The sequence below is a fragment of the Spermophilus citellus genome, assembly GCF_964194105.1.
Source record: "Spermophilus citellus genome assembly, chromosome: 1".
NCBI classification, from domain to species: Eukaryota; Metazoa; Chordata; class Mammalia; order Rodentia; family Sciuridae; genus Spermophilus; species Spermophilus citellus.
Window position 1 is genome coordinate 196,968,129 of NC_138182.1, and position 22,583 is coordinate 196,990,711.

General features: G+C 33.3%; 1 protein-coding gene across 1 annotated transcript in view; it reads left to right on the plus strand.

Moving 5' to 3' along the window:
* FBXL17 (F-box and leucine rich repeat protein 17) overlaps nt 1-22,583 on the plus strand; it is a 497,231-nt gene that overhangs the window by 35,013 nt on the left and 439,635 nt on the right. Inside the window, exon 4 of the mRNA XM_081298229.1 lies at nt 9,373-9,504. Coding sequence (XP_081154355.1) covers nt 9,373-9,504 — 132 coding nt within the window. The remainder of the gene's footprint in view (nt 1-9,372; nt 9,505-22,583) is intronic.

Genomic DNA, 22,583 nt, shown 5'->3' on the forward strand with positions numbered 1-22,583 from the left:
AGACACCTTTATTTTATCTGTTTAATTGATTTAAATTGAACTTTTAAAATTATTTATGTATTTGCAGCCATTTTTCATTTAAATTTTAATTTATGAGCAATCATTTATTTATATACCAATTTTGATACCATGTACATGATATATGAACATAAGCACATGTAGACATATAAGCACATAGCATATGTATGCACAATACACAGGTGTGCATACATACACAAACACTAAACAAAGACGTGGTAGCTTTTGGTAGGTAGATTTCCGCTGCAATATTACAGATGTTTATGAAAGCCTCTATTAGATTAAGAGCTAACCCTTGAAAAATTTGGCCTCTGAACAAAAACAGTGTAAAAACCTCTATAATTAGATAAAAAAAGATTGGTCAGAAAAATATATTCATTTAGGCATGCAGTATCAAATGTGAATTCACCATAAAACCATGAGCTCAAAAATATAGAATTTAAGAAACAAGTGTCCTAGGAAAAAAAATAACACGGCTATAATTAGTAAAGGAGCATGCAGAACATCTTTATCAAATCAGAGGTTACTTTTGGCTCAGATTAGAGTGAGTTCAGATATTGAAAGAATAAGAGCTCTGAAATACTTAGGTAAAGATTCTCAAGGTATAGAAAACAGTGGCTTGGATTTAAGAGGGGCACATTCCCACCCCCCCCCCACCCCCGCCCTCTGGTCCTAATCCTGTAAGCTGGGCAGGCCTCTGCAATTTACATTTCAGCTCAATCCTTGGTGAGGTCTGGCAGAAGCCAAAGGAATTTGTAGTTTGAGCTACAACTAGGGAATTTTAACCATTTTTATTCCCCTGGTAGTCAGGCCAGGTCTTTTTTTTGTTTGTTTGTTTTTAGTTTTTTCTGGTACTGGGGATTTACACTCACTCAACCACCAAGCCACATCCCTAGCCCTTTTATTATGTATTTTGAGACAGAGTCTCACTGAGTTGCTTAGTGCCTCATTGTTGTTGAGGCTGGTTTTGAACTCGGCAATCCTCCTGCTTCAGCCTCCCAAGCCACTGGGATTATAGGTGTGTATCATCGGGCCTGGCTTCATGCCAGACTTGAATGAGGTCTTTTAGTCAGATTTGAACAGGGGGATGATGTTTAGCAACGTTGGATTGAAAGATGTCTCTGGGATTGACTGTGGGGTCAATCCCAGGGAGTAAGGAATAATTAGAAGGCTTAAGGAGTGCAGTGATCAGGTCTGGGCTGGAATGTTGAAAAAATAAGATGATGGAGACTTTTAATTTGGAGACTCCCATAATAGGGGTATTTGCTTTGGTATAGAGGCAGAGGAGTTTGGGCCCCTCATTCCATTGATTTAGTGTACAGGGCTTGGGAAGCTGATTGTACCAAGGGGAGGGTGGATGTCTTTCCTTGGGGACAGTCCTTCTTCCAGTGTCTCCCTTGGCTATAGTTAGGACAGAGCTTGGCGGGGGAGGGGGGGAAACCTTGGGTTAGGGCAGGTTTTGCCCTGTGTCCTGTCTGCCCACATTGGAAGCAGACCCCAGGAGGTGTATTAGAGGGTCTGGTTGGGCCATGAGCATCTCAGGGCGTTTTTAGGATTATGGATGGCTGAGGCCAGAGTTGATATTGAGCTTTGAGATACTTTTCTTTCTCCTTCTATGTCTCTTCTTCCTGATTGTTAAAAACTTGTGAAGAAACATCTAAAAGTTGCTGTTGAGGAGTTTTGGGCCTGTTTTCTAACTAAATTTTTTATGGATATCAGGTGCAGATCCTTTGACAAATTGAATATGGACAAAGAGAGTACCTGCAGGAGTATTGAGGTATAAGGTGGTGTATTTGCTAATAGCTTCAGTAGTAGGATTTTCAGAAAAATGAGCCTAATCTCTCCTCTGTTTGGTACATATTTGTCATAGAAAAGGGAACATGAACTTGGTCCATCCTTTCAGCTCCTGCCACCTCCTGAAGAGAGAACATGTGTTTCATTGGAAGAATTTTAGATTGGGTAAAGGGAGGTGATGGCAAGAGGGGGAGGGGGAGCGGGGATTTGGTGTTTGGGGAGGTAGGATAAGGGAGCAGAGGGAAGGTGTTCCCCTGCTGTTTTGGGGGCAGTGAATAAAGAAGAGAGTTGTGAGTCAGTGAGGAAATTGTCCAAGTCTTGGAGAATTTTTGGGTCAAAGGTCCCAATTTGAGATTTTTAATGAGACAACCTAGAGGGGAATCCTGTGGATGGATATTCCTACCTTTGAATTAGGCTTTCTGATTTATGTTGCAGCCAGATATGGTACTCAACCTAATAAGGTGTTTGCTTTTGAGGTCAGATTAATGAGATAACCTAGGGGGTTCGTCCCATGGGATAGACTGTTTAACCCCCATGTTGGAGAGGTTTGACTGGTGGTAATAGAGATCAAGGTATTCCTGATGTCTCTCTTTCATCACTCAAAGAGTTCCACTGGAGAAAGAGAAGGTGTCCCCTTCTACAATCACTGGTGGAGGATTCTCAGGGTCTAGATGAACCAAAAGGCAAAGTTCTCAGGCAGGATGGAGGAACCCCCAGGGTTCAGATGGTCCAACAGGCTAGGGTCTTTGTTAGGGCAACTCTGCGAGAGACTTGAAGGGTGTCTTACATCTCTGAAGAATGAGATGGCTCATGTTGCATGCAGGAAAAAAATGGCTAAAACTTGCCACTGTTCCAGACATCTCATGGAAGGGGAGGAGGAACAGTCAGTCTGGGGATTCAGCCTTACCTGCATGGCTGAGGGCTTCTCCAACCTCAGAGAACCATAGGAATGCTTGGTGATAAACACACACTTTCCTGGTCTCATTAGCCATTTAAATAACTGTTAGCAAAAAGGTAAAGGAGGTGGAGAAAGGGAGGTTCATTGGAATGGGGAGGGGTAAAAAGGATCCAAATAAACCTCCCGTTTCCAGGTTTTGGTACCATTATGAAAACAAAATAACCGAAACGTGTGTTGGCTGTACTTCTGTTCTTTTTTTTTTTTAAATTTTATTTTAGTATTTATTTTTTAGTTGTAGCTGAACACAATACCTTTATTTTATTTATTTTATGTGGTGCTGAGGATCGAACCCAGGGCCTCACAGGTGCTAGGCAAGCCTTCTACCACTGAGCCACAATCCCAGCCCCTACTTCTGTTCTTGCATGTTGTCTACTTTTTCCATCAAAGTTCTTAGCATATTAATTGCAATTTTTAAAGATTCTTGGACTAACGATTCCAATATTCCTGTCATGACTGACACTGGTTTTGATGCTTTTTCAGTCTCTTTAAACTATATTTTTTTGCCTTTTAGTGTGCCTTATAATTTTTCCTTGAAAAGTAGATGTGATATACTGGGAAATGGAGCTTCTATAAATGGGCCTATAATAAAGTGATGGTAAGATGTGGAGATATGGAGAAGTGTTGTATAGTCTTATTATTAGGTTTTAATCTTTTAGTGAGTCTGTATCCCTGGACTGTTAACTTTCCTGGTATTTTGAATTTTTTCAACTTAGTTGTGGGATAGGATGGTTAGAGGAACCGGAGTTGAGTATTTTCATTCTCAAGGAACGTGAGACTGTGACAAAATTCCAATACATTAGGCTCTGGTAAAATACCCGTCTGAGGGCAAATCTTGTTAGGAACAGAATGTTCTGGTATATTTCAAAACAGTTACTTTTCCCCTCCCATTGCCAGAATCATGAAGTGATTTTTCTCTGATGTTCTCTGTGAGATCTTTTTTAAACCTTCTGTAGTCAAGGGGGCCCTCCAATTCCTGGGTCCCCTAGGACTTTTTTTTTTAAAGTCTCTGAGGCATCTGCACTGAACCTTGGGTAATGTTTTCAGTTACAGTTTCAGATTTTCCTATTCCAGTTCCTGGTTTCTACTGTTTCTACTAGTAGGTTTCTGTGTTTTGGTTAGTTGTGATTCTGTGTCTGCCTTTCTCTATCATTCTGGGGACAACGTTTTACTGTGTTATCATTTCTCTGATGAGTTTTCAGTTTGTTTTTTTTATTTTTTTAGGATATAATAACAGTTTAAGAGTTTCACACAGCCAGACTAGTGAGCAGAAATCAATTTCTTTTAAACAGGCATTGCAATTACTAGATTATGATCTTTGTGTTTTTCACTTTTTCACTTTTAATTTTATGCTTTTTATTGGTGGAACTGTGGAAAGCTCAAGGTGTTTTCCAAATATCTCTAACTTGAACAGACTAGAATAGGCCTTTCTCTAGGGCACTTTTTTTTTTTTTTTTTTTTAAACTTACAGGCTACCAACATTTTGGTGGTTCAACTGGATCCCAGGGCTCTTATCAAGCTTTCTCCCTTTGGCAAGATCAGTGCTCTTATTCTAGCATTCTCCCTGAATGAAGAATTTTGTATTTAGTAGAGTCATATGCTAATTCTGCTAATTATGTTGAATTCAGGGAATGCAAACATTAATACTCTTATTAGGGTTTGGTCGATGCCCTCTGCATTGTTTGTTTTTGCTTTTGTTTAAAGTTGTAGTGAACACAATACCTTTGTTTATTTTTATGTGGTGCTAAGGATTGAACCCAGTGCCTCACACGTGTGAGGCAAGCGCACTACCACTGAGCTACAAATACAACCCCTGCCCAACCCCAGTATTTTTCTGTGGGTCTTGTATAGATGAGATTTGAAGAATATCGGCACAATTGGGAAATACATTGGGTCTAATGATTGACTTTACATTGTCTAGATAGTCTGGAACTTAAAGTATTTATTTATGGATGAGGTTATGGTAATTAGTACAGATGGGACTTGCCTATTTTGTCTGGTGATGTTGTCTAAAATAGAACATTATAGTTTCTGCAGTGAGATAAAATGACATTTAAACTCAATAGTAACGAGTCATAATACCTTGTCTCCTGAGTTATTCAATTACTAGCAAGAACTCATGTGCTGATAATGTCTGCAGTGGTCAATCCTTTTCTTTGTATGGTTACCCACATGACCCTTACCTCTATGACAAGTCATTTCCTAGCTGGGCGCAGTGGTGCACACCGGCTCGGGAGGCTGAGATAGGAGGATTACGAGTTCAAAGCCAACCTCAGCAACAGCAAGGCACTAAGCAACTCAGTGAGACCCTGTCTCTAAATAAAATACAAAATAGGGCTGTGAATGTGGCTCAGTGGTTGAGTGCCCCTGAGTTCAATCCCTGGTACCAAAAAAAAAAAAAAAAAAAAAGTCATTTCTTAGTGGATAAAGCCACCAAAACCATTTTCAAGTGTCTGTATACCATGAAATTATCTTAAGATAATTGTCTCATTCTCATTCTCGATCTGTTGTAATGGGATGTATATTCTTAACCTGAGGTTCTATCAACTTGTGCAAAATGTGATGCCTAAATTTCCACCCAAAACCTTAATCACTCCTTATGTAAAAAAATTCTGTTGTTTTCTTTCTTAGTGTTTCTTGCTGGTACACTAAATGTTTGTCAAGGGGTCTGCCCTTTACTATGCAGGATCTAATTGAATTGAGAAATATGACAGAGAAATAGTAATAGATGAAAATATACCAACTTTATTACTCAGAAGCTTTTAAGGTGAAGAATGTTGCTTAGCACTAGAGCTAAATGGGCTTGTTAAATTTGACTCTGGAGTTTGGCCAACTGACTTAGTAATTGTCTAGGCCAAACCACCACAATGGCCCCAATTAGAAAAGTAAAGATGATATTCCCTATGGGAAGTATGTTCCTAAGAGGAAGAATTATAGTGATGAGCATAATGTCTCTTCTTTATTAAATACAAACTAATCAGTAGAGAGACTAGGAATTAGACTAATTGAACTTCCTCTAGGAGCAGAAAATATTTTCTCCTAGTAGGTTTGTCTGCAATTTTATAATTAACATACTTTGGCTAGGTAGGTGATTTATTGCCATGGAAGACAAAAATTTGGCTCTCATATATCCTTCTATTATCCTCTCATCCTTCCAACATAATTCAACTATAGTTTTTGTTAAATTAAGTATTCTTGGGCTGGGGATGTGGCTCAAGCGATAGCGTGCTCGCCTGGCATGCGTGCGGCCCGGGTTCGATCCTCAGCACCACATACAAACAAAGATGTTGTGTTCGCCAAGAACTAAAAAAAAAAAAAATAAATATTAAAAATTCTCTCTCTCTTACTAAAAAAATGTATTCTATATTCACATTTTATAATTGTGTATCTACCTTTTTTTTTTCTTGTAGTATTTTGTTTTCCTTGGAATTAATAAACCTTTTCCCCCCCAACTTTAGTTAATTTTTATATTCTTGATGGAGCTTAAAGTTTTCTCTGCTTGTTGATACTTAATCAAATTTACTTCTTTAAAGCAGATCTGTCTGAGATAGCAGGTTTTTAGTCTTGGCTTCTTATATGTAGGTGCTGTTGCATTAGTGTTCATCTTAGCATCTTAGCATCCTTAAGGTTTTTTTCATCTAGTTATTGGATTAGAACTCCTATTATCCAAATGTCATGTCAACTTTTGCTGTGATCTCGTGTTTTGTTAAAAGCATAGACATTGCATCATGACAAAAAGTATACGGGAGATGAATCTTTTGAGAACTTATGTCAGTAAATATCTCTAATTCAGCCTTCAGGCTTAATTCATGGTCTGAATCATGAGTACAGAATTCTATATTAGAAAGAATTTTCCTTCAAGATTTGGTGGCATTGCTTTTTTGCTTACTTTTAGTGTTGTTGGGAAGTTTGATTTTTTTTTTTTTTTTTTTTTTTTTAGCCAAATTCTTTCTGTGAAATCTGTTTTTCTCTGAAAGGCTCTAGAATCTAGAGTTGTAAAATCTTAGGATTTAAGTTGTTATTTCTTTATCTGTGGTAGAGATGTGGAGGAACTTTCAGTCTGAATGTTCATATTCTTTCATTCTGGAAATTTTAATTTAGAATTATTTCTTTAAATTCCTCCATTTTTACTATTATGAATATACACACAGTCCCTGCATTTTCAGCAATGTATTTCTGTTCTCAGCTATATATGCACACCCTAGTTAAAAACCTTATTTTACTCCCTGCAGAGAACTCTAGTATTTTTTCATTGTAGAACGATGGTGGTGATCTGATGGTTTATTACTTAATCATACTTTTAAGAATCCTGGTATTTTAAATTTCCAGTCTCACTCTCACTGCCAGAAATATGTGAACCTGTTGAAAATTCCATAATACTTGGGTTGTAGCTCAGTGGTAAAGTACTTGCCTGGCACATATGAGGCACTGGGTTCGATCCTCAACACTATATGTAAATAAATAAAGATATTGTGTCCATGTGCAACTTAAAAAAAAAAAAGTTCCATAGTGTATTTGATTTTCTGCTTTTCCTAGTACAGGCTTTGGATTCAGCTTTCTCTGGTTTGTGTCATATACCATTGTACATTTGTTCTATAAATATGTGTGCTTCTTTTAATGAATTAAATAAGAGCCAAGATAGCTTATCTAATAATGAACATGATAAATAATAATGAAGAAAAATGATTTTTCTTGGTATCTGCAATAGCAGTGTTATATGAAATTATCTTTAATTTCTGTTGTTTACAAATTCACAAGTGCAGCTAAATAACTGTCTTTTAAAAAATTTTATTTTTTATTTTTGTGGTACTAGGTATTGAACCCAGGGATACTTTACCATTGAGCTCCCCACTCAGATTCTCTCTTTATTTTGAGGCTGGCCTTGAATTTGTGATCTTCCTGCCTCAGCCTCCTGAGTTACTGGAGTTATAGACATGTGCCACTGTGCCCATCTGTTTGATGTTTTGCTTATATTAGGTGAAGGAAAAGATAAAGTCAGTGGATAGTATGAAATAGAATATGTATTGTCCACTTTTTTGGAAAACCGAATTCTATCCATGGGCCCAGTTTAGAACTCCTCAATTAACTAGGAAATAGTGGTATATAAGTCCACAATCATGGTTTCTGGTATTTGTCCCTTTAAAAAAAAATTAGTTGTAGATGGACAAACAATACCTTTATTTTATTTATTTATGTGGTGTTGAGGATCGAACCCAGTGCCTCACATATGCGGGACGAGAGCTCTACCACTGAGCCACAACCCCAGCTCATATTTGTCCCTTTTAAAGAGGCTTCTTGGGCTGGGGTTCTAGCTCGGTGTTTGAGCACTTACTTGGCATACAAGTTTCATCTCCATCACTGGGGAAGAAAAAAATTAAAGAGGCTTATTTATATGCACAACCCTGATCAACATTTTCATACATTCAACAAATATTGAGTTAGTGTAATACATTGGAAACTAGAGATATATTATTTAACCCAAGCCATCCTGTTGTCATGGAATTTACATATCTAAAGGAATATATAACTGGATAGAGTATAGACTAATGTAGATAACATCATTTGTATGTCTTACCACCCTTAGAAAAATAACTTATGTAAAATTGTGGATGTGTAACCGACGTGATTCTGCAATCTGCATTTGGGGTAAAATTGGGGGTTCATAACCCATTTCAATCTAATGTATGAAATATGATATGTCAAGAGCTTTGTAATGTTGTGAACAACCAATAAAAAAAATGTTAAAAAAAATAACTTGCATATCCTTCTAATATCATTACTTGAAATAGAACTTTAAAATGTGAGTTTAAAAAATTAGAGAAGATTCATAGGCAGAAAGGAAAAAAATCCCCAGTCACTAATAAAAAATAACCTTAGTTAACACATTGTATACATTTTGGTTTCTTTTCTTATGTATATGTGCATGAGCATGTAAATATACATTTGAAATGTTTATAGCATGCATTAGGCCCTCCCTGGGCTCTATCCCTGACACTGCAAAACAAAAACAAAACATTTATTTGTAAAATTGGATTTTGTTCTAAAATCTCATATATAAAATCAATCAAAAGCTTATTCCAGTTTTTTTTTTTTTTTTAGAGAGAATTTTTATTTATTTATTTTTTTAGTTTTCGGCGGATACAACATCTTTGTATGTGGTGCTGAGAATCGAACCCGGGCCGCACGCATGCCAGGCAACCGTGCTACCGCTTGAGCCACATCCCCAGCCCTTATTCCAGTTTTAATTGCTGTTTAATATTCAACTTTACAGAAACATCATAATTTTATACCTTTATGTTGCTCCCTACTAGTAAGACTCAGAAGAAATAAAGATGTGAATTTCAACTGTTAAGGAATCTAGGTACCTTGTTGGACATGTAGTGTGAAGTAGTTGAAGTAGGGAACGAGGTTAAAAGGTAAAAACTTTTACAATTTTTTTATACCTGTTGAAAGTTATCAGTTGGTTGCATTCTTGTTTTAAAAGTAATTTATAAATAATCCTTTAATTATAGTGTGATTATATTCAAATATTATATGAAAGTCCCACTAGAAATATGTTATCCTCGTTATTTTATGAGCATTTACCCAAATTTCTTTGTTTACAGCTGGGGTCGAAATGTAGAGAACTCAAAGATATTCATTTTGGCCAGTGTTACAAGATCTCAGATGAAGGCATGATCGTCATAGCTAAGGGATGTCTGAAACTACAAAGAATATACATGCAGGAAAACAAATTAGTAAGTACCTGTTTTCAATTTTGTTTCTAACATTTGAATTCTTTAAACTTCATTTATAATTTTTTATATGTATTTTCTTTTGGTAATTGAGAGGCAAATAATTAAAAGCAAAATCCTCTCAAACTGATAATTTTTATAAATTGATCATTTAACTTATTAGATATGTCTTAACATGATGTGACTTTTCTAAATTCTGAGAGTGAAGTAACTCAGGTAAATTGGAATATATAAAATTTATCGGCCAAACATGCCTGTGATTGTGGTTCCTTTTGATTCCCCTAGGAATTATAATAACTCTAGAGAGTTGAGATTTTTTTTTAATCCCTAGAAAAGTGTACATTTGTGAAATAGAACTTTTTACTTACTATGGTGAAAATGGGATTCAATAAATTGATAATTGCATAAATTTTATATTTTAAGAACATACACATATAGTCATATACATTTAATGTATTTATTTAAAGTCATTCGATTTTATTTTATTAAGACATAATTCATTTATTCCAAGATTTACCGTTTTACAATATATAATTCATTGGTTTTTTTTTTTTTTTACAAAATTGTGTAGTCATCACTAACTAATTGTAGAACATTTTCATTATCTTTAAAAGAACACTGTGCCCGTTAGTACCTTCTTCTAGTTCAGGCAACTGCTAATCTACTTTGTTTTTATAAATTTGCCTAGACATTTCATATAAATAGAATCACACAATATGTGGTCTTCTGTATCTGGCTTATTTTACATGGATATTTTCAACATTTACTCATGCAACCTGTATCATAGCTTCTTTCTTTTTTTATGTCCAAATAACATTCCAAACCATTTAATTTTAATTTAGTAGGTATATTGTACAAATTAACAGAAAAAAATTGTCACCTGGGAGGTACTTAGGAGTTCTCAACATTGAAAAATAGTCTAATGAAAAAAAAAAGAAAAGAAAAAATAGTCTAATGGAAAATGTTTGCAGGTTAAACTGAAATAGCAAATCTATAAAATCTTTAAAAAAATTGCATCTCAAAAATATAGAGGTCTTTTTCTTGTCCCTTTGAGTCAGTTTATAAAACTGATATTTAATAAATAGATCTCATATATAAACTTAAATTTGAAAGGTTTCTTGAAGCATTAGCACTTCAGTGGGATAATACTATTAAAGATTTTAGAAAACTTGAAACATTTATAAACTGAAAATAAATGCTTTTTTTCTTCTATATAGAATATTTTTTCCCCTGGCAATATGTAGTAAAAATACTTCACAGCTGGGTGTGGTGGCGCACACCTGTAATCCCAGTGGCTTGGGAGGCTGAGGCAGGAGGATTATGAGTTCAAAGCCAGCCTTAGCAAAAGCAAGATGCTAAGCAACTTGGTGAGACCCTGTCTTTAAATAAAATACAAAATAGGGCTGGGGATGTGGCTCAGTGATGGAGTTCAGTCCCGGGTACAAAAAAAAAAAAAAAAAAAAAAGTAAAAAAATTCATGCTCCTCCTTACATTTAATATAAATGTAATCATTTGAGGCTGTATGACTCTTAAGGAGAATTAAGTCTTATGGGTCAGAGACTGAATTTTGAACTTTTGATTATTTATCCACCTGTATCATGACCTTGGGAGAACTACTTAAGGTCTTTAAACCTTATTTGTAACTGGTGCTGTGATATTTGTCTTTTGATGAGTTGTAGTTTTGAGAATTAAATGACATCTCCAAATTCCTTTGTATAAACTCTGAACCATGTGATATTAAACATATAGTAGTTTTTATAATACCACAATTAAAATTACTAAACTGTTCATTTCTACTTAAGAGAAATTAAAGAATAGTAATCCCAACTTAAGTAATAGGATATTTATTGATTTTGACTAATATTTGTTTTTTTTTGTTGTTTAAACACAGAGTAATATCTTTATTGGCGTTGTAAGAAACCTTTTTTAAAAGTATAACTTTAATTATTTATTTCTTTTATGTGGTTCTGAGGATCAAACTTGGTGTCCCACATGTGCTAGGCAAGCGCTGTACTCCTGAGTGACAACCCAAGCCCTGAAAGAAACTTTTAGCCAATGGTTCTTAACGAAAGCAGCTGTTTATGTGTATGTTTAAAGGTTCTACTTTATTTTCACATTCATTTTCCCCTGCTATTATGGTGCATTAAAAAGATGATGTATGGTTAAATCCTAAAGAAATCATTTCTAGATTTAGTTTTATTCATTAAACATTTTTATTGGAAATTTGAATTTTGAAAAATCCTAAGGAAAGGTAAATTCAATAAAAATTTTTCCCATTTTAGATTCTTAGGGAAGTTTAGAATAAATTAAATTCTATTAATAACTAGTTATTGATAACTAAACCTTTATAGGAGCTTTACTCTTTATTTTTAAAATTTATGAAATAAAGAGAAATATTTGAGCTCTGGTTGTGGCTCAGCGGTAGAGTTATCGCCTAATACGTGTGACACACTGGGTTTGATCCTCAGCACCACATAAAAATAAATAAAATAAAGGTATTGTGTCCAACTACAACTAAAAACATATTTTAAAAAAAGAAATATTTAAATTACTTGCAAAGCTACAATTTAAAAGTAGTTTGGCAGTTTTCATTTTGATAAGTATTATTTATCATTTAAGAATATTTTATACTAGCAAGTGATTGAGGTACTTACAAAAAACACTGTGTCTGAAAAGATACCATTAGAACCTGACCTGTGCTTTAACAAATATTCATAATTAGCCAAATTGTTTTGCTAATTTTCTTAGTAAATTGAATCTAAAAAAGTCTAAAAATAATCAGTAGTTTTTGTAAAGTATGAAGTTTGCTGAATTGAATTAACAAGTTGTTTGGTTTTTACATATCTTGGCAGTTTTTGACTGAGTACACATCTTTTCATATTATATCTTGGCCTTTAGATGGCAGCATTGTCTTTGTGTATTTCAGTGACACAGCTTTTGTTTCCTTCTGTAACTATGAAGATACAATGCTTATATAGTTTATGCTTATATGGTTTATGCTTCATTTTAAATTTTTGTCCTTTAGGTGTTCTTAATGGGAAAATTTCCTTTTCAAGTCATTTGAAATATTATGTCTAGAAGGCTACAGAATGAATTTGCCATTTTATATGAAGTAGCAAGATATTTGAATATTCTTACTTGTGGCCCTGATTAAATACGATGAACTTTAGAATATGGGAATGATTCCTGTGTTCAACAGAGGGAGAAGTTTTATCACATGGAAAGTGAAGATGATTTGAAATTTTAAGATGCAAATGAATTGTGGTGAAGCACAGATTTGAGAACTTCCATGTAGAATCCTCTCATTTTTCAGTGCTAGAAATGCCTTGCACCCACGTGTATAGAAACAGATTTAAGGAATTCAACTATTGGAAAGAGTCTAGCATGTTGCATGCATGTGTCTCCTTTCTAATGATAGCTTTTATATCATTTCTGTGTAGTACTTGTGACAAAGCTATTTTTAAGTCAGATTAGACAGGGCATTGTCTTAGTGCATTTTCTGCTACTGTAACATAAAACCTGATACTGGGTAGTTCATAAAGAACATATTTTTTTGTCTTATAGTTCAGAGGCTAGGAAATTCAAGAGCATGTGTCTTGGTGAGTTGTGTCTGTCATCCCGTGACAGAAGGCTGGAGAGCAAGGGAAAGAGGGAGGAAGGGAGGGAAATAGGGAATTTGGGGAAGAAAGAAAGAAAAAGAAGCATGCAAAAGCAAGTGAGGGGGGGGTCAAATGACTTTTATAACAAATCTACTCTGATAACAAACCCACTTTCAGGATAATGACATTAGTTCATTAATGAGGGCAAAGGATTTATTACCTCTTGTTAAAAGCCACCTCCCAATAATGTTGCATTGATGATTAAATTTTCAACACCTGAACTTTGGGGGACACATTCAAATCATAGTAGTTGTATTGTTATTGATGATCTAGAAACCTTTGTATATATGTTCTTTCTGCTTCTTTGTTCTCCCTGTATCAGATTCTGCTTCTGTACTTTTTTAGACAGAAGTTCTTTGGCTGGCTTTTTATTTGGTAGTAAAATTATAAGGTCAGATATATTATCTCTCATTTGCTATACAACTTGATGTTTTTTAAAGTACTGGGATTTTATGATTTATTTTAAAAATAACTTCTGTGGTCACTCTGAGGCAGTATATTTGATATAGATCTGTGTTATTATGTATTTTGTCTATTTTTTTACACCTACTCTGAAGAGTTAGGCTGTGAACTAATACAGTTTTCTCAATTATCAGGAAAATGGTAATGTATTATGAATAGATTTTAGAAAGTTTTAGGGAAATGATAAAGATATCCTGTTTAAAACTTGACTGCTGAAAGTTAATTTGGTCTTATATTTTTCAATCTTCTGATTGATATTTGACTAGTGTTATAATTTTATGATACTTAGAGATCTTAGGTGCTGCTGTAATGATGTTGTTTTTGGAGGCTTACATGAGGTAGTAGAATCTAAATTTACCCCTCCAGGATTTCTTCCTCTAGTTTGGAAGCATTTTAAGAGGAGATAGAGGCAAATGACATTTTTGAATCCCTGTGAACCAATTGAAACCTGAATCCTGCTATTTTTAACCAGTTGACTTGATTGAGCTGTCCTAATTTTTGCTTTCATTTCCTTCTTTTCAGAAAGGATGTAATACTACTTCAAACATTTTCTTATGAGGTTCAGACTGAGATTAAGAAGTATAATATCAAATGTATAACACCACTGATAGTATAATTCATTTTGCTGTTGCTGATTTGAGGCTATTATAGTAATTAGGTAGACAGATGTCCATGTTGGTCATCAACTAGGTTAATATATAAGATAAACATTTAAATGGCATTTTATGAAACTTACATTTCCAGACTCTTCAACACAGAGATAATATATTCAGTGTTTTTATAAATTAGGGTTAATATATTCAGGAGATTGGTTTTTCTCACTCCCAGTTCTCCTGGTGTACTCCTGTATTTTGTTTCTCAAGCCCTCCTTGTGAGTGATTTTATGTGTAATACCTGACATAAATATTTCACATTTGTAAGAAATTCTGTTTCTAATAAATATTGACTTCAGCCTTTAAAATCTATGGTAAATACTTGCCTTTATTTTTTTTAATTTTCCCTCTTAATAATGGAACGTTTACTTAAATTCAGAGTAGTAGTTTCCAGTGAACAGTTATATTTAATTGTACCATTCTAAAGAACTAACAGAAAGGTAGTGAACTTCATCTTATTATTACATACCACTGTGTTAGTCTCTTTGGACTGCTCTACCAAAATATTATAGACTAGATAATTTATAAGCAACAGAAATTAATTTTTTTACAGTTTTGGAGGCTGGGATGTCCAAGATCACTGTGCTGGCAGATTTGAAGTTTGATGAGAGCCCACTTATCCATTCATAGGTGCTTTTTTTCTGTGTTGTCACATGGTGGAAGGGCCCACTTTTTTGTAAATTCATGAATCCTATTAAGGCTCAACCCTTATGATCTAGTCACCTCAGAGAGGCTCCCCACTTCTAATTCTATTATCTTGAGGTTTAGAATTTCAAAATATGAATTTTGGGGAAGGAACAGAAACATTAAGACAACTACATTTCAGGATTTTGCTATCATTTGTTGATATTTTAAAATACTTCATAGTAGTTACCTTCTTTTGGGTTTCAAGTACTAGTACTATGCTGCTTTACATGATTACTCTTCACAACCACTATGTAATGTATTGTTTTTATCCCATTTTACATATGAAGAAATTGAGGCCCAAAGAGGTTAATAGCAAACAAGTGCCAAAGTCAAGATGCTAACTCAAATCTATTAAGATTCCAAAATCTTTTTTTCCTAACCATTTTGATTGCATGTATACTTCATAGATGTTACTAATCCACATAGGTTTGAACCAAGCAACAATTTCCAATAGATATTATTTGCCTCTAACACACTTAAGGATAGGCACTCTTAGACATCAAAGGTTGAAGTTAATATTAGCAAAAGTAGAAAATTGTTTTTGCTAGGAGGATAATATATTTCAGGGGAAGCTTCAACTCTAAGTAGACACATTAATAATCTTTCTAGGAACTTGGTTAAATTATCAAAGAGGGAAGCTGTCTTCAGGATAGTGTTTATCTTAATCCTGTACAATTATGAACATAATTCATTTTTATTGTAAAATTGCATTCTTTATATGTTTTGCTATTCTGCAAACATAGTATCTTATATTGTAACATTTAGATTTAAATTTCATTTCAATGTTGTCTAGCAGATTTTTTTGTTGTTGTTTTTGGTACCAGGGATTGAACCCAGGGGTGCTTCATCACTGAACCATGTTCCCAGGCCCTTTTATTTTTTTATTTTGAGACAAAGTCTCACTAAGTTGCTCAGGGCCTAACTAATGTGCTGAGGTTGGCTTTGAATGTGATCCTCCTGCTTCAGCCTTCTGAGCCACTGGGATTACAGACATGTGCCACTGAGCCAGGCTGTTCAACAGTTTAATAAAAATTTTAATGAGTTCATGAACTCTCTGTTCCTTAACACTTGTTATGTTCATTCAGCTCACTTAACATTTGAACACCTACTGTGTACCAGGCATGGTGAGAGACCTACAGAAAAATTGTACTGAAAGAACAAAAATTTTGGCTAGTGATTAGTGATATGGGAACAATAATTGAAAAAACAAAAAACAAAACAAAACAAAACAAAACAAAACAAAAAAACAACAAAGAAAAACCAAAGTTATATTTGAAGGATGGGAAGGAATCAGAAAATTCTATAAATAGTAGGTGAAATTTAAATAGGATCTTAAATGATGTATAGTGATATAATGATTATGTAAGCAAATCTTTTCTTAAGGGAAAGACAGTTGCAATTGTGGGAAACAACAACAAAGATAGGCATAGGAAAATATGTGAAATATTTAATAAATGGTAGATATTACAGTGACATTGGGTTTACATGTGGGATTAGTGTTTATATTGTGGTCTGGAAAGAAACTCTGGGGCCAAGTGTTAAGTTTCTTGACTTATATGCTAAGAAATTTTGAAGTCTCTAGGTAATAATGATTATAGCATAGGATTTCAGCAAATGTGAAATGTGATCAGATTTTGTGTCTTGTATTTTTAAAAAATATTGATAAATTAAAAATATACAATACTAAAAGTAGTAAATCCATATGCCCTTCACTCAGAAATTATTAACATTTTGTTAAATTTGCTGCTACTTATTAAATTAATAAAACAAATAAACTTTTAGTTGTCTTTCTTTGTTGTCATCTCATTGTTCCTTCCAAAGGTGACTGTAATGATGATCTAAAATGCTTTAAAAAATATTTTAACATACATGTGAATAACAAGGAACAATATGTGGTATTGTTTTATTTTTGTTCACACATAGTTTGTATCTGGTGTCATATGGCTAAGTGTTTGGTCTTGCAAAGTATGTATCGCTCTATACATTGTGCTTTTAATTTTGTTTTTGAGGTATAGCTACAATGAATATATAATTTATTCTCTTTCCACATTTTTTAATTGATACATTATAGTTGTGGGTAATGATGGGATTTATTGTTACATATTCATACATGCACATAATATAACAATATAATTTGGCCAATTCTGTTGTTCTATAATAGGTATGTATCTTCTGTTAATCTGTTTTTTATTGAAGGAGACTTATATTGCATCTGTTGTTTTACTCTCCTAGGCAGTGTTGCCATCAAATCCTGTGTATGTTTTCTGTTTATGTCCAAGCATTTCTCTAGGTATATATGTACAAATGCTAAGATATGTACATTTTCAAATTTTTACTAAATCATGCTAAATTGCTCTTTCTTAACAATTGAAATTATGTTGGAGAGGTGTTTCTTAATGATGGATTGTCCACTCAGGACAGGAAGTATCTAGTTATCTTTATTTATATCCATGCCCCCTGGTAATGACATAAAATAAATAGATATTAAATAAATGTTGGTTTAGTGACATGAGTTACTATTGAATTGCACATGATTTAAAAATAGATTTCTTCAAATATTTTGGGAACACACTTTAAAAAGATGTGTTTGATGGGGCTAGGGTTGTAGGTCAGTGGTAGAGTGCTTGCCTAACATGTGCGAGGCCCTGGGTTCGATCCTCAGCACCACATAAAAATAAATAAATAAAATAAAGGCATTGTGTCCAACTACACCTAAAAAATGACTATTAAAAAAATGTTTGAGTATACGAGTAAACGCTTAAAATAGTTTAAAGGTGGACAGTCAAGAGTTTTTTGATTTTCCAAGAAAGTAAATTTTCTTTGATTTGTTACCATATTAATGATACCATTTTTTGATTATCAATTTTATTTAGCCAAAGTTATTAGTTTCAAAAGGAATATTTTGAGTGATAGTTGTCCTTATTATGTGATTCTGATCTACTAGGATACAATTTCTATTTTGGTCAGAATTATGTTGATTTGTATATTCTTACTGTTAATAAATTGGTTTTATTTTGTTAAAATAGTATTTGAAAGATTCAGTTTAATTAAAAATACCACTTATTTTATACACAGAATAAATTCGGTCTAAGAATAAACATTTTTACTCATTTTAAGTTTTTGTTTGATGTTACCCTCTAATTCTCTTTTTAATATCTTTCATTTAAGCCTAACTTTATCTATCAGTTAATTTGATATGGATATAAATTAATGCATTCTATCATTTAAATGACATAGAATACAATAAAGAATGAATATGTGCATATATGTATGTATGTGTGTATTTTTCTTCTGTGTGCCACTGTTGTATGGAGGTCAGGCTGTGATTGGATATTATCCAAATAACTTTTCTTTGGAATACATTAATTTTTTTATACTCTGCAGATTTACTTGCTTAATTATATTAGTTTAGTAATATTAAAATTAGTTCACAAACTCCAGGGACTCATCAACTAATGATAGAAGATATTCAAATGCAAACAGGATCTCAGGAGGAAATTATCTTAGTATTAAAAACTCTGATATATATACCCCAATGTGGATAATGCAGAATTTATTATTGTCAAAATAGGAAACTCCAAATAGTATTTCAGTATTGTTTACTTACTTATATCCTGACTAAATTACTTGTTTTGGTTTTAAAATTTAGTTAATTGAAATTACGGTGTAGAGGAGCTTTCTGAGGGCAGGAAGTATTTAGTGATCTTTATTTATATCTATCCCCCCAGTAATGATGATGATGATGATGATGATTTTGGGGGCCAGGGATTCAACCCAGGTACACTTAACCACTGAGCTACATCTCCAGCTCTTTTTATTTTTATTTTGAGGCAGGGCCTTCTGAAGTTGCTGAGGCTGACTCTGGACTGTGATCTTCCTCCCTCATCTTCCTGAGTTACTGGGATTACAGGCATGTGCCACTGTGCCTGGCTATTCCTCAGGTTTTAATTCCTCCACTTGTGTATATTTTATAGTTTAAGTCCTGTTATTTGTGTAATTTTTGTTTACCTTTTTTTAGGATATTTGTATATTTTTTAAAAATCAGAAGATTTGAACAAATCACATTATCTCTAAGAAAAAGCGTGGAAGTGCTATCTCAGACTTGGTGTTCAAATGTTAACAGTAGGGGATAGTGGTTGAGGTAAAAAGTTGAGTCATTAGGCTTAGCAAATAGAAATTTTATAAGGTTAGATGTCAATGGGATGCTTGGGAGTACATTAATCCTGTCATGAGTGCATATTCCTCAACTTCCTTTCTAACCTGTCAACAATGGAGGTAATATTAGTTGGATGAAGGAGAAGTATTGGGTAATGCTTTTCTTTATCTACAGTAATGAGGTGCTGGGTTTTTATGTTATCCAAGACTTAATTCCATTTATTATTTTAGTGATTAGGCTTAAGGAAAGAATTGGAGAATTAGTCCCTCCCCCTTCTTCTTATTCCTTTTCTTTAATGATTTGCCTTTCTGAATATGGTTTACAAAATAGACTTAGATCTGGCTTCTGATTCATAGGGTGCACCTTTTCCATCATTACTGTGAAATATCTGTGTCACTTAGGCTTTCAAAGGAGATTCTTTCTTCAGCCCAAATCTATACATTTTGTGTTCTTATCTAAATCTTTGTATTAAGTACTGTTCCTATCAGTGTTACAGATTTTGCTTACTGATATTTTGCAGGCTGTTTTCCTTTGCTGTTTCATGAAATTCTTGTTAAAGGTCTGAGTGTGACTTGCCTTATGGTCAGTAAAAGGATTAATAGTCATGAGATTCTGGGGGAAAATTCTGTCCTTTTCCTATAACTTCTCAATTTTAGTAGCTGAGAAATTTAAAAGCCAGACAAAGTCTGTAGCATTTTGATCTTTTTTTTAAGCCCTCGTCCTATTGTATTTTATCTTGTATAGCTATATCTTAGTTGTAGAAGAGATCAATATTATACTTTTCTTTAGTAGATGCATAATTTATTTTTGGTTTCCAAAATATGATAGAAGTAGTCAGGTTATTTCAGTAGAGTTTGGGGATAAAAATTTGTAGTGCCTATTACCAGACTTTGAATTGGGTTTGAGTGTAAAATCTAGGTGTGTATAATTTATTTTAATAAGATGTATAAATAACTATATTAAGAATCTGTAATCAAAAGAAAACCGTTATGACTTCTCCTAACTGAACTGTACTTGGGTGATTATTCATCTTTTATTTTCCCTTTACTCAGTGTCTTTGAGAATGTAGAAAATATGTTTATTAGTGTTGTAAATGCCTGGAGATTATAAAATTATTTGCCTCATATTTTTCTAGCTTTTCATTTTCTTATAAGATAGTTAATATTTAACTATTTGAAAACAATTTTGTAGTTTTTGATATTTCATACATTTTAAGTTGTTGCAGGATATAATTTTCTATGTGTCTGTGTGTATACATATACATATATATACCCACACATAAACTCCTTTCATTAATAGGTTAACAAAATTTTTTCATCATAATTAATTCCATTGTGTAGTATGTATTCTATCAATTACAGTTGTTTTAAGCTTATGATAATTGAAGAGCTTAATGGAAAACAATATGTAAGATAAAGATATATTGTATACTCCACTGAATTCACCCTTGACCTAAATATTTCTAAATGTTAACTTTCTTTTATTTTTATATTCACAACCCAGGAATGCAGTTGCTAAAACACTATTTTCATCATTTACAAAATCTGTAGTGCTTATTTGAAAGATTTCTTCAGTTGCTATTCTCCATGTCATCATTTTCTTTACTTGTACATGTATTCTATGTTTCTTTTTATCATTTTGCCTTCATTTATTATGCATTTATTGTCTTCAAGCTCAGTTATATATTATTTTTTCTTAAATATTCATTGAAAAATTTACCATGTTTTACTTTTCCATATTTTATCAGCTTCCTGTATTTAATTAATTCTTATTAATTGATAATTAGTTGTAGATTTGAGGGTCTCAGTTTAGTCATGTCTCCCAATGTACTTCATAAAATGGGGATGAGATTTTTATTTTTATTTTAACCTGTATGTAGTAACTGAGAACATATTCAAGTGTTTTGATTAAGTGGATTGATGGTAGGACTTCTTAGAAATGTAATTTTTCTAGGGTTATGGGGTTGTGGCTCAGAGGTGGAGCACTTGCCCAGCATGTGTGAGGCACTATGGTTTGATTCTTAGCACCATATATAAACAAATAAATAAAAATAAAGGTTCACTGACAACTAAATATATATATTTAGTTATATATTATATATATTATATATATATTAAAGAGAGAGAATTTTTTAATATTTATTTTTCAGTTTTTGGTGGACAGAATATCTTTATTTTCATGTGGTGATGAGGATTGAACCCAGCGCCCCGCGCATGCCCGGCGAGCGTGTCACCTCTTGAGCCACATCCCCAGCCCCTAATATTTAAAAAAACAAAAAAATTTTCTGAAAAGACTTAATGAAGATGAACATTTAATACTGAAGTTTTTCTTATTTAGTTCTGGAGAAATTCTTGAGACAAGGAAGAAAGCTAATTTATTTCAAAATCACATTTTAAGTGGGGCACATATCATTATCTTAAATATGAGTGCTTTAATATTTACGTAAAAGTATAGCTTTAGGATATAAGATTTTGTTTTACTGAATTGGTGAAGTATACTTCATTCTATAGTGAAGTCAAATGATTGTTCATTAGTGTTCAAAGCAAAAGAATGGCACTGATAGTTTAAAGAAGTATAATCCTAAGTAAATCTGTCCTTTTCAAGTTTTTAGAAAATGGTTTCTTAAAGTTAATGTTATATAATGAATCAGACATAACTTTCCTATGTTTATATATGAATACATGACCAGTGTAACTCCACATCATGTTCAGTCATAAGGGGATCATAATTAGAATGTTATATTCCATGTATGAATAATATGTCAAAATACATTCAACTGTCATGTATATCTAAAAAGAACAAATAAAAAATTAATTGAAAAAGTAAATGTTGAGGCTCCTGACTTTAAATTGTTTTTATTGCAAATTGTGTATTATATATTTTCATTTCTTGGCTTATATCCCATTGAGGATATTTGGTTTCTTGTCCTACCAATGTATTTTCCCCCTTTTTACACAACTCCAACAAAAATCTCTCAAGACTGCTAAGTCATACTTTAGTTACTGATTCTTATAAAGATGAGGCTGAGTTTGTTTAGAAGAACTTGCCTTTATCATGGCAATTAGAAAGAAATGAACTACATATAAGTTTGATACATATTTTCATTGCTTGGTACCTGTGAAACATACAATGCAGATCAACATTAAATTTAGTTCAGTACATTGACATTGCTATCTTTTTTTTTTTTTTGAGAGAGTGAGAGAAAGAGAGAGAGAGAGAGAGAGAGAGAGAGAGAGAGAGAGAGAATTTTTTACTATTTATTTATTTATTTTTTTTTAGTTCTCCACGGACACAACATCTTTGTTGGTATGTGGTGCTGAGGATCGAACCGGGGCCGCACGCATGCCAGGCGAGCGCGCTACCGCTTGAGCCCATTGACATTGCTATCTTGAGAGTAAATATACCATGAAGAAATTATACTGTTTTTTAAAAAATACTTCATGTAAAATTTTGGGTTTTAAATTT